General features: G+C 36.0%; 1 protein-coding gene across 2 annotated transcripts in view; it reads left to right on the top strand.

Annotated features, from left to right (window-relative positions):
- The window catches only part of MMP24 (matrix metallopeptidase 24), a 520,603-nt gene that overhangs the window by 398,638 nt on the left and 107,943 nt on the right, over positions 1-14,022 (top strand). For both annotated transcript variants that reach the window (XM_053721040.1, XM_053720963.1), the window contains exon 2: positions 13,103-13,251. In XM_053721040.1, the coding sequence (XP_053577015.1) occupies positions 13,175-13,251 (77 nt within the window). In that variant the 5' untranslated portion in view covers positions 13,103-13,174. The remainder of the gene's footprint in view (positions 1-13,102; positions 13,252-14,022) is intronic.

Raw genomic sequence — 14,022 nt, forward strand, 5'->3', positions numbered from 1 at the left:
CAACATTTTGCATATGCCAACACTCTTTATCTGTGCACAGAAAAGAACTTTCATTTTACAGTTCTATCACAATTGTGTTTGAAATGGCAATTTTTAATACCAAATTTTAGTTACGCTGTTTTAGTTGTACTAACTTTGCCTTATTAACCTAGCTCTATTTAACTTTAATATTTAACTTTATTTTTTAGCTAAGTTTCATTTACATTGCTTTTTTGCACAACTGTCCACTTGATGAATTTAGGTATATTTATTTTATAGCTGTTTAGTTGACATAATTTTAATTTATAATACATTTTTAGCACACACCACTTTTAGCACACACCACTTGAGCTTATACACCTTTAGCTGACCCATTTTTAGTTTACACTTTAACCTCAATCAAATCCACTGCACTCATTACACTTGCTGTATATTAACCGCATCTGTTGTTTGAATAACCTCACTAACTATACTAACATACTAACTAAATGTGCTGTGTATACTAACTATATCCTCTGCTCAGTACACTCACCTCACTTATATCTTTTCTTTTCATCTTTTTTGCCTCTGTTATTTTTGCTGAAAAACATTATTATATCAGCTTTTTAATACAAAATTCAATTAAATTCTATTTTTAATCAATTTTTTAAAAAAAAATTTAAAAAATTATTTTACTAATAAATTTTCAAAGAAAATATTTTAATCATCTCTTTTATTAATAATAAATATTAGCTCATATTTAACATATTTTATGTCCTGAGTGATCATTTCCATCTATTCAGTGTCACCTCAAATGTTTTAGCTTTAGGTCCACATAATCTGGCCTTTAGCGCAGGAAGACTATTTACATAGAGCCCATTTGCATTGATCCTACCTACATGTTCACAATTACATAACGATGCTTAATTATGGCCGTTCTACTCATTTGTAACTTGTAGCCAATGTAATGATTTGCACAACTGCAGCAACACCACTAGTTGGGCTCTCTGTCATAGTGTATAACTTGCCTCCTATGTCTCTCAATAAACTACCAATACAGGAGAAGAGCAAGAGAACTGATAAAGTCCCATTACATGTGTAGAGCAGAAGTGACATTGCTGGCATTGATATGGCTGTGATGTAAACAAAGCAGAGGAATTTTCAGCTTCGTACAAAGAAGAGGATATATACATGTGTGTGTGTGTGTGTGTATATATATATATATATATATATATATATATATACTGTGTATATATATATATATATATATATATTTATATATATATATTTATATATATATACACACACAAAACAAAGAAATATACTGCATTCTTAAACCAGACTGGGTATACTGCCCATGACCCTGCAAAACTCACAGTCCTGGGGCTCACCAGCACTCACAGACAGCTGCAAAGCTTTTGAGGGACTCAGACACTTAACCACAACCAAGCCTGTGTGCAAAGCCCTTAGGGTAAATTATAAAACAAAATTATTAACACAACACGTAGAAAGTCTGGCACTATCTTGCAAGCACACAGCTAGATTAAAAGCAAAATGGAAGAGATAGTTACAGCATTTGGCCAAATGGTACTAGGCTCGGACCACCTCAAGGTCTCTTCCTCCCTGGGTCTCTAACCTACAGTCACACTATGCCTTCATCCAAACACACTGAGTTACAATCAAGGGTGACACAGGACCTTTGTAATTTGATGTGTACCCAGTCTTGTTTGAGAGTTCAGTCTATTTCTGTGTTTTGTATGTGTCTAGGGAAATTACAAGGGAATGTGCACACTTGTTAGCATCTCTAATGACCTTACACAACTTTTTATCATCTGCAAAAATAAAAATGTTACTATTTAATCCTTGCTCCAAGTCAATAAAAATATTAAAAAGAACAGGGCCCAGTACTGATCCGTGGGGGACTCCACTGATTACCTTTGTCCAATCTGAGTATGATCCATTTACTACTACTTATTGCTCCTTGTCTTTTATCCAGTCATTTATCCATGAGCCATTCCCAGTCCCTTCATTTTGTACATTAATGGCTCATGTGGCACTGTATCAAACGCCTTTTTCCAAAATCCAAATATATCACATCAAATGATTCCCCTTTATCCATATTTGACTTACTTCCTCTTAGAATCTAATTTGATTAGTGCGACATGATCTATTTCTTATAAAACCATGATGATTTGAACTCATAATCTTGTTTGCGCGAATATACTCATCAATATATTTCTTAAAATTGCTCATAACGCTACTGAAAGGGTGGCGAGACAGATGTGTGTGACAATGTTCACCTAAGTTAGCGATCACATTGTTAATAAAGAACAACAACAAAACAAAACAAAAAAAATCTTTAAAGGGATATAAAACCCCAAAATGTTATTTTGTGATTCAGACCATTTTTTTAAAAAAAGTTTCCAATTTACTTCTATAATGAAATTTGCTTTCTTCCTATGATATTCTGTGTTGAAAAAATATATAGGTTGGTATCTGGAGCACTAAATGGCAGGAAAAAGTGCTGCAAGCTAGATCTCTTGCAAATGGATAAGATTCTTGCAAAACTGCTGCCATATAGTGCTCCAGAAATAGACCGACTCCTAAGCCTATATCCCTGCTTTTCAACGAAAAATAACAAAGAAAAAAAGACAAAATGATAATAGAATTAAATTAGAAAGCTGTTTAAAATAACATGGTCTTTTTAATGTTACCTGTTTCTCATCTAACAGTAATGTTTTGTTTTTTTGTTCCTTTTGTTGCCCCTTATCTTCTCAATTTACCACTTCTCCCACTTCTCCGCTCCCATTACCTTATGCTCCCACATGAGGGCAACTCCCTTAACAAAGAACTTTATTCAAATGGTGCGCTGAGTTAGCGCACTACTCAACAGGACTATCAGACTATATTACCAACATCCAAGGGAGCGGAAATTTAGCAACATCAATATACTAATGGTTACAATTGTATACTTTTCTCTGTATGTTTACACAGAATAACCTTATTTCTTTGTATTATATTTGATTCTTCAATAAAAGATAATTAAAACAAAACAAAAATTTTTTTTAAAAAAAATAACATGGTCTGTCTGAATTCTGAAAGAAAAATGTTGGGTTTCATATTCCTTTAGTAATAAACCTATATGAGCTGGGAATTGTTGGAATACTGTACATGTGTATATAGTGTATTTGATACAGTGCAACCGCAGTACTAGAAGTAAACCCATTCAGTACAATGTGAACTTTCTTTAGTTAACTTCTAATATTGTGGTCAGACTGTACCAAACGTGTTAATAAAATATAAGAAGTATGGTGCAGTGAGATCACAATATTAGAACTAAACATATTCAGTACAGTGTAAACTTGTAGCGACTGTGGGGTCCATCCGATAAAAATCTTCGCCCGCAAAAGCCGGCGACGCCAATATTTGCGCGGGTTTGGTATCACATATACGGCGCAACCTAGAAGTTACGGGCGTATATTTCTGCCGTCGCCCGTAGTTTTTTGGGCTATAGGCAGGTATACCAAACCAGCGCAGTTTGGTATCCAATATGCAGCGTAAGGACTTACGTGGCGAAAATGGAGAAAACTTACTCCATTTTCACCTCGCCACAAAAAGCAGCCGTAAGAAGCCTTACGCTAACTATTGGAGCCCCGTAACTCCCTAAACTGGCTGCTAAAATAAACCTAACACCTAACGCATGCGCAATGTCTATCTCCCTATCAACCGCGATCTTCTAAAATAAACCTAACACCTAACGCATGCGCAATGTCTATCTCCCTGTCAACCGCGATCTTCTAAAATAAACCTAACACCTAACGCATGCGCAATGTCTATCTCCCTGTCAACCGCGATCTTCTAAAATAAACCTAACACCTAACGCATGCGCAATGTCTATCTACCTGTCAACCGCGATCCCCCCGAAATCCCTAATAAAGTTATTAACCCCTAAACCGCCGCTCCCGGACCCCGCCGCCATCTACATAAACTAACCCCCTACTGTGAGCCCCTAAAACCGCCGCCATCTACCTTATCTATCCCCTAATTAGAACCCCTTACACTGCTGTCATCTACCTTATCTATCCCCTAATCTGACCCCTTACACCACCGCCACCTATATAAAAATTATTAACCCCTAATCTAATCCCCCTATACCGCCGCCAGCTATATTAATATTATTAACCCCTAATGTAAGCCCCTTACACCGCCGCCATCTCTATTAAAATTATTAACCCCTAATTTAATCTACCTACCCCGCCGCCAGCTATATTATCTATATTAACCCTAAGTATATTATAGTTAATATAGGTATTACATTATATATATTAACTATATTAACCCTAATTATATTAGGGTTAATATAGTTAATATAGTTACTATAGTATTTATATTAACTATATTAACTCTATCTAACCCTAACACCCCTAACTAAATTTATATTAAATTAATCTAATTCATTTATAAACTAAAATATTCCTATTTAAATCTAAATACTTACCTATAAAATAAACCCTAAGATAGCTACAATATAATTAATAATTACATTGTAGCTATGTTAGGGTTAATATTTATTTTACAGGTAAATTGTTAATTATTTTAACTAGGTATAATAGCTATTAAATAGTTATTAACTATTTAATATCTACCTAGTTAAAATAATTACCCAATTACCTGTAAAATAAATCCTAACCTAAGTTACAAATACACCTACACTATCAATAAATTAAATAAACTACAAACATCTATCTAAAAATACAATTAAATTAACTAAACTAAATTACAAAAAAAAACAAACACTAAATTACAAAAAATAAAAAAAAGATTACAAGATTTTTAAGCTAATTACACCTATTCTAAGCCCCCTAATAAAATAATAAACCCCCAAAATAAAAAAAATTCCCTGGCCTATTCTAAATTAAACAAATTTCAAAGCTCTTTACCTTACCAGCCCTTAAAAGGGCCTTTTGTGGGGCATGCCCCAAAGAATTCAGCTCTTTTGCATACAAATACAATACCCCCCCCATTACAACCCACCACCCACATACCCCTATTCTAAAACCACCCAAACCCCCCTTAAAAAAGCCTAACACTACCCCCCTGAAGATCTCCCTACCTTGTCTTCACCACACCGGGCCGAACTCCTGATCCGATCCGGGCGATGTCTTCCTCCAAGCGGCAAAGAAGAATTCTTCCTCCGGCGATGTCTTCCTCCAAGCGGCAAAGAAGAATTCTTCCTCCGGCGACGTCTTCCTCCAAGCGGCAGCAAAGTCTTCATTCTTCCGGCGGCATCTTCAATCTTCTTTCTTCGCTCCGCCGCCGCGGAGCATCCATCCCGGACGACGACTGAACGACGAATGAGGTACCTTTAAATGACGTCATCCAAGATGGCGTCCGCTGAATTCCGATTGGCTGATAGGATTCTATCAGCCAATCGGAATTAAGTTAGAAAAATCTGATTGGCTGATTGAATCAGCCAATCAGATTCAAGTTCAATCCGATTGGCTGATCCAATCAGCCAATCAGATTGAGCTCGCATTCTATTGGCTGTTCCGATCAGCCAATAGAATGCAAGCTCAATCTGATTGGCTGATTGGATCAGCCAATCGGATTGAACTTGAATCTGATTGGCTGATTCAATCAGCCAATCAGATTTTTCTAACTTAATTCCGATTGGCTGATAGAATCCTATCAGCCAATCGGAATTCGACGGACGCCATCTTGGATGACGTCATTTAAAGGTACCTCATTCGTCGTTCAGTCGTCGGCCGGGATGGATGCTCCGCGGCGGCGGAGCGAAGAAAGAAGATTGAAGATGCCGCCGGAAGAATGAAGACTTTGCTGCCGCTTGGAGGAAGACGTCGCCGGAGGAAGAATTCTTCTTTGCCGCTTGGAGGAAGACATCGCCCGGATCGGATCAGGAGTTCGGCCCGGTGTGGTGAAGACAAGGTAGGGAGATCTTCAGGGGGGTAGTGTTAGGCTTTTTTAAGGGGGGTTTGGGTGGTTTTAGAATAGGGGTATGTGGGTGGTGGGTTGTAATGGGGGGGGGGTTATTGTATTTGTATGCAAAAGAGCTGAATTCTTTGGGGCATGCCCCACAAAAGGCCCTTTTAAGGGCTGGTAAGGTAAAGAGCTTTGAAATATTTTTAATTTAGAATAGGGCAGGGAATTTTTTTTATTTTGGGGGTTTATTATTTTATTAGGGGGCTTAGAATAGGTGTAATTAGCTTAAAAATCTTGTAATCTTTTTTTTATTTTTTGTAATTTAGTGTTTGTTTTTTTTGTAATTTAGTTTAGTTAATTTAATTGTATTTTTAGATAGATGTTTGTAGTTTATTTAATTTATTGATAGTGTAGGTGTATTTGTTACTAGGTAGATATTAAATAGTTAATAACTATTTAATAGCTATTATACCTAGTTAAAATAATTAACAATTTACCTGTAAAATAAATATTAACCCTAACATAGCTACAATGTAATTATTAATTATATTGTAGCTATCTTAGGGTTTATTTTATAGGTAAGTATTTAGATTTAAATAGGAATATTTTAGTTTATAAATGAATTAGATTAATTTAATATAAATTTAGTTAGGGGTGTTAGGGTTAGATAGAGTTAATATAGTTAATATAAATATAACTATATTAACTATATTAACCCTAATATAATTAGGGTTAATATAGTTAATATATATAATGTAATACCTATATTAACTATAATATACTTAGGGTTAATATAGATAATATAGCTGGCGGCGGGGTAGGTAGATTAAATTAGGGGTTAATCATTTTAATAGAGATGGCGGCGGTGTAAGGGGCTTACATTAGGGGTTAATAATTTTAATATAGATGGCGGCGGTGTTAGGGGCTCACTTTAGGGGGTTATAGATATAATATAGCTGGCGGCGGGGTACGGGAGCGACGGTTTAGGGGTTAATAACTTTATTAGGTTGCGGCAGGGTACGGGAGCGGCGGTTTAGGGGTTAATAGCTTTTTTATTGTTAGGATAGTGAGGGGGGATAGCGGATAGAGGGTTAGACGTGTCGGGCTATGTTAGGGAGGCGTGTTAGACGTGTAGGGCTATGTTTAGGAGGCGTGTTAGACAGTGTGGGTGATTTAGACTTTAGTCAGGTTTTATAGGCGCCGGCAGTTTCTAACGTGGCGCAAGTCACTGGCGACTCCAAAAATCTGTACTTACGCAGATTTCTGGACATCGCTGGTTTGTGAGACTTGCGCCACTTTAGCAAGTGACGGCGCTGCATATTGGATGGCTCGAGTTGCGAGCTGAAACTGCGGGCGACGTGGGTTCCCTCGCTTGCGCCGCAAACTGCGATCTATATCGGATCGCGCCATATATATATATATATATATATATATATATATATTAAATAAATATAAATGAATTATATATAAATGTGTATATATATATATATATATGTAAATAAATATAAATTAAATATATATATTCTGTTTACAGTTATTTTTATAGTATAGTATCTGCTTATTAGAAAAGCACATGTATGCAAAACTAAAGCCTAAACTATAGAATGTTTTTTTCTCTAGGTGTAATAACCTTGACTTCCTTTAAACAACAGCTTCAGTTTGTCGATGTTGGAGCTTCAACACTTTTTTTTAAACTAGGAAAAAGAACAGTGCTAGTATAATATATTTATGATATATTTTAACAGTAACTGTAAAGGCACCAAATGTAATAAAAAATCATATAACACAATTGATCACAACCTGAAAAAACAGATATCGATTGCAAGTATTTCTAAATGGAAAAACTAAATAAATCTACATTGTTATTTCTTGGAACGCACATTTTGATTAAAGGGACACTAAATCCATTTTATTTTTCTTTCATGCTTCCGATAGAGCATGCAATTTTAAGCAACTTTCTAATTTACTCCTATTATCAATTTATCTTCATTCTCTTGCTATCTTTATTTGAAAAAGAAGGCATCTAAGCTAAGGAGCCAGACAATTTTTGGTTTAGTACCCTGGGCAGCACTTGTTTATTGGTACTGTCTAATCAGCAAGGACAACCCAGGTTGTGAACCAACCTTGCTTTTCAAATAAACATAGCAAGAGAATGAAGAAAACTTGATAATAGGAGAAAATTAGAAAGTTGCTTAAGATTAAATTCTCTATCTGAATCATGAAAGGAAAAAATTGGGTTCAGTGTCCCTTTAATTAACTACATATTGCTGAATTAATTTGGGCAATAAATAAATAAAAAGGAAAAAAGAAACAAAATCGTAAATTACATAGCAGTGCAATGCAACAAGCCAGTAGGATGTTGTTCTCATCCCTCTAGACAGTTCAACACAGTTGGTTCATTCATATTCTTCTCCCACAGGCTGCAGCTGGAATTGTATAGCAACTGCAAGCTATTTTTAGCCTGCTCAACGTGTGACAGGTAGTTGCTATTAATTTAGCCTCAGAAGGCATACTGAGAATTTCAGGCTATTAGAGCCATTTCTTCCTAACTAATGCTTAATGGGACACTTGCATATTTCTAGTGAATGCTCTAGATACATGTAGTAATATTGATGCAATGTAAACATTACTATATATATATATATATATATATATATATATATATATATATACACACATACTGTGTGTATATATGTGTATATATATACATATATATATATATACATACACTTACTTAGGGGAGAGTATGCTGTAGTTAATTTAGACTTAAAACATATAAATTACATAATGAGGATAGCTGTGCATATTTAGATTTTTTTTATGATTTCATATATACCAAATTTTAAGCATATAAACCATTGTTTTGTGGAAATAAGGTGACAAGTTTTCCGTGTCTTATATGCTAAATATATAAATGACTATGAAGGAGCACCCCTTGGTGGATAAATTTGGTAACTGCACAGTTCATACATATGTCAGGAAAACATGGAGGAGAGACAGAGATTTTGATGGAGATACAGGGAGATAAAATGACAATAAAGAAAGTAAGGGGAGAGACAAGGTAAGAGAGATAATGAAAGTCAATGTATGAGAGATAATTTGAGATAGAGGAGAGAATGCAATATATATATATATATATATATATATAAATAAAATGTGTGTGTGTGTGTATATTAGTTTATGTAGATGTGTTACAGTATCCACAGATCATGTTTACCATTGCATTACTTGTTATTTGTATTTTTGCTAGTTAGAGATTTTATGTTTTGCAATAGAAGACAGAAGGACTGACTGGCTAATGATAAACTGACCACACCACACAAATAATAATAAAGCTATGTGCTATTTACTTTTTGGTCCTGGTGTAACCTAGAGTAATGTGTAACAGAGTGTAATATAATGTATATAGCACAAAATACCATCAATCAACAACAGTTTTTACAGGTATCTACACAACAAAAGGGTGAGCGCTAATACATAGCTAGTAATAACCTCAATGATATATGAGCATATAAATACAATTAGAATTGCCAGCAATTTGACATATTAAAGGAAAGTTCAATTTCAGATTAAGAAGTGTATCTTTCTTCCCAACGATGGCAGCTTCCTCCTCACCAACAATTGTCCAGAGATATTATATAAAAGACAAAACAAAGGGGCGCCTCATGTGTAGTATCATCAAATAAGCACAAAGAAAAAAGCCAAATGGGTACTCACAAGGCTCTGGAGCACACCTATGTGCTTGTAGGGACAGGCTGCAGATTTTATCAGGTGTGACAGCTCACCCACAGAGGATATCAGTCATTAACTGTAGTGGAAAGATAAAACACTGGAAAAGCACCAAATTGTGCAGATCACAAAGGATATGGTGTTTGACTTAGCACAAAGGAAGATTGGGTACTCACATATTAGATGAGCACACTTATGTGCTAGTAGGAGCAAGCTGGCATATTATGGTAAGGTGTGTCAGCTCACCACCAAGGGACTTTTCCTTAGGATGCAATATCCAAAAGTGGCAGACTTCTGTGTGTTAGGTTCCACTCCAAGCAGGTGCAGGCAGGTAAAATCACTCACAAGGAGTGAACTAGGGGCATACAGTCAAGCCCCCTGTAAATGCAACGCGTATGAGCCGAGAAACGCGTTGCTTTTACAGGGGGCTTGACTGTATGCCCCTAGTTTACTCCTTTGAACATGTATTTTAATTTGTTTTTAATAAATAGTATTTTTTAATTTGTAAAAATACTCTTGTGAGTGATTTTACCTGCCTGCACCTGCTTGGATTGGAACCTAACACACAGAAGTCTGCCACTTTTGGATATTGCATCCTAAGGAAAAGTCCCTTGGTGGTGAGCTGACACACCTTACCATAATATGCAAGCTTGCTCCTACTAGCACATAAGTATGCTCATCTAACATGTGAGTACCCAATCTTCCTTTGTGCTAAGTCAAACACCATATCCTTTGGAATCTGCACAATTTGGTGTTTTTCCTGTGTTTTATCTTTCCACTACAGTTAATGACTGATATCCTCTGTGGGTGAGCTGTCACACCTGATAAAATCTGCAGCCTGTCCCTACAAGCACATAGGTTTGCTCCAGAGCCTTGTGAGTACCCATTTGGCTTTGTGCTTATTTAATGATACTACACATGAGGCGCCCCTTTGTTTTGTCTTTTATATAGTTTTTACAGGTATACTTATGTAAAACCAAGCTCGGTGTCACTGATCCATATCTGACAACAGAAGACAAAATGACTGAATATTAGTTGCACACTGTGCAGACAGTCGTGCTTGATTTGCCAAAACACTGTTTCAGATTTACAGACTTCATGTGTAACCAGTTACATAAATGACTTCCCATGCAGTAATGAATGCACATTTTATAGACTGGGGCACAAAAAGATACCATGGCTTTCTGTTGGTCTTTAGAAGACAAGCTGAAGGGTAACAAGTAGTTCTAGACCATAAAATTTCGGGGTGCAAAGGGTTGATCACACAGCTAAATAAGAAGGTTATTGATGGCAAACTCCATGTTACTATCTTTTGCTTAATTTAGATTTGTTTCCCCCTCTTCTACCTCCTGTACCCCTCTTCCTGCTCTGCATATAGTACTGGACATGAGTTTGGGGTGCTAAAGTAATGCATTTGCTTCATTCATTTGGTCTCCTTTGTTGAAGGGGCAGCATTGCACTATTGGGAGCTAGCTGAACACATTGGTTGAGCCAATGACAAGAAGCATTTATGTGCAGTCACCAATCACCAACTAGCTCCCATTAGTGCATCGCTGCTCATGTTGCTACCTATATATGCTTTTAAACAAAGGATCCCAAGAGAACAGAGCAAATTAGATAATACTTGCAAATTGGAAAGGTGTTTAAAATTAAATTCTCTTCCTGAATCATGAAAGTCTAATTTTGACTGTACTGTCCGTTTAAAAGAACATCATCACCTTACCCAGGAGCCCTTGCTTAATCAGGTTTAACATTTTTTGAACATGCTTCAAATTTTCATTGAGAGACAACTGAAACCAGGGGTTTCTTTATTTTTTCTGGAATGAACATACATTTTCTCCATTTAATTTTCCAGTTTTTTAAGATATAAGAAGCCTTAAACTGTCCTTGGCCTCTTGCAGCTTAATGGTTAATGTTAGACAAACTAAGGACTTTTATTATGTGAGTTATGGACATCAAATTATGATACATTTCTTTTTGCAGAGTATGGCTATATCTGTATAAGCTTTTAAAATGACTATAAAAAAATAAATAAACCCAAGCATATAACAAACGCTAGGATTCACCATCACTAGTAATAAAAATTAGCTTCAATAATAGTTTCGTATTGAAAACAATGTTAAAATCACCCGTAAGGAAAGAAGATCCATAACGCAGCGCTTCCAGCCACCCATAGCACATCACTTTCTTCAATAAGTTGGTGTTTCCACCTCTAAACCAATAGCCATGCGTGTCAACTGACATCCTAGCATAGCTATTGGTCTAGAGGTGGAAACGTCACCTCATTGGAGAAAGCGAAGTGCCATGGGCGGCCAGAGCAGTGGAGTTAGCGATCTTCTTTCCTTACAGATGGGGGTGAATTTAACATCATTTTTTACAAAACGATGACTGAAGCTAATGTTTATTTTTAGTGATGGTAAATCCTATTGTTTGTTATATGTTTAGATTTACTATCACTTTAAGTATGTTTGCAACATTGCATAATAAAGCTACAAATAATGTTGCAAATCACTGCTGCCATAAAGTACTAAAGACACGTGCACACTTCTGAGCTCTTATGATACCAAGAGAACAAAACAAATTTGATAGCAGAAGTAAATTGTAAAGTTGTTTAAAATCGCATGCTCTGTCTGAATTCTGAAAGTTTAATTTTGTATTTACTGTCTCTTTAAAGTCCTTTAGTAATTTAATGTGTCACATTTATAAATACTTTTTCAGGGTATCCCAAAACCAACTAAAGTGTCAAAGTTTGTGTATCCATTTGAAATTAGTGCTTACCATAGAATTTGGTTTGCACATGTACATCAAATGTATAGTTTGTTTTACATTGTACATAGAATGTTCATTTAAAGGGCCATGATACCCAAATGTTGAAACACTTGAAAGTGATGCAGCATAGCTGTAAAAAACTGACTAGAAAATATCACCTGAACATCTCTATGTAAAAAAGAAAGATATTTTACCTCAAAATGTCCTAAGTATTCACACCCTATTGTAAAGAACTTTAAGCAGCAAATCAGTATGCCTGTCCCGGGACCAGCAAGGGAGTGAACCTCATGCACACTCATGTTATTTCCCTATTCGGTTTAAGGAAATGTACTATGAAATCTCATGAGAGTTAAGTAAATTCTCATGAGATCACAGTAAAAGAGTTCATGACCTCAGCACTGCCAATGCTAATTGGCTGCTGATTATTTCTTCTTTTTTTACCTTCAGCTGGGCAGTAACTGAAGTATAAATTTTTACACAGAACTTAGTATGGTGAGCTGAGGAAATTATGAGGTAAAATATCTTCCTTTTTTACATAGAGATTCTCCGGTGATATTTTCCTGTCACCTTTTTACAGTTATACTGCATCACTTTCAAGTGATTTAGCATATGAGTATTATGTCCCTTTAAGGATACGCTAGTTACAGCTATAATATGTAATGTAGTGGAATGAGATAAAAGAAAACGGTGTATTTTTGTTTTTCAGAGCTGGTTAAAAACATATGGTTATTTGCTTCCATACGACATCAGAATATCAGCTTTACATTCAGGAAAAGCTATGCAGTCTGCAGTGGCAACAATGCAGCAGTTTTATGGAATTCCAGTGACGGGAGTGCTGGACCAAACAACAATCGAGTAAGTTTCGCATTTATTAAGTGGTCAAACATATAGAAAGTCTAAAAATGATACATTATATGCTTCTTAGTGTTAGTTCAAATATGACATATTTTATTCATTACATGTTTACTGTTCCGAAACATATTCAACTACAAAACACAATTCTATTATGTAACATGCACAATTTAACCCATTAAGTACAAAGGATGACGCATGCTCATGCTCCACACTATTCTCAGAGTGGTGAGGTTGAGCACATGTCATTTACTGGGGGTTCCTGCTTCTGAATTGGCTCCTGGGGACCCCCTTGAACTACAGCAGAAAAAGAGACTGCACTTTCCATTTCCATTGCCAGCCGCAGTAGGAACCCTAAATGTGTGTGTGTGTGTGGGGGAGGGGCAAATTTATCTTCCCTCTGTTAATAGAGGAAATTACTTCATTCAAATGAGTTATCACTTGTCTCCATAGGTTCTAGCTGATCACTGTTAAAAACCCGCCCCACTATAAACAAGCAAACATTTCTAGTGGTGGGGATGGTGGCTATCATAGAGCCCCTATCTCTCCCTCTTATTTCCCCCTGTAACTGAGGGGTCCCACCACTTCTAATGATTAGATAATTACAGTGGTGATGATTAATTACCTATTGAAAAGCTCTTAGTTTCAATAACAAACAACTGACATAGTTTATGCTTAGTGGTGCTGATGGCAACACAAAAACTCTTTCTGTGGCCTGAGGAATGTCGCTTTGGCAGCTCTAGTTTAGCTGATAATGTTCTGTTTGGGAGAAAA

Source organism: Bombina bombina, chromosome 1, assembly GCF_027579735.1.
Source record: "Bombina bombina isolate aBomBom1 chromosome 1, aBomBom1.pri, whole genome shotgun sequence".
NCBI lineage: Eukaryota > Metazoa > Chordata > Amphibia > Anura > Bombinatoridae > Bombina > Bombina bombina.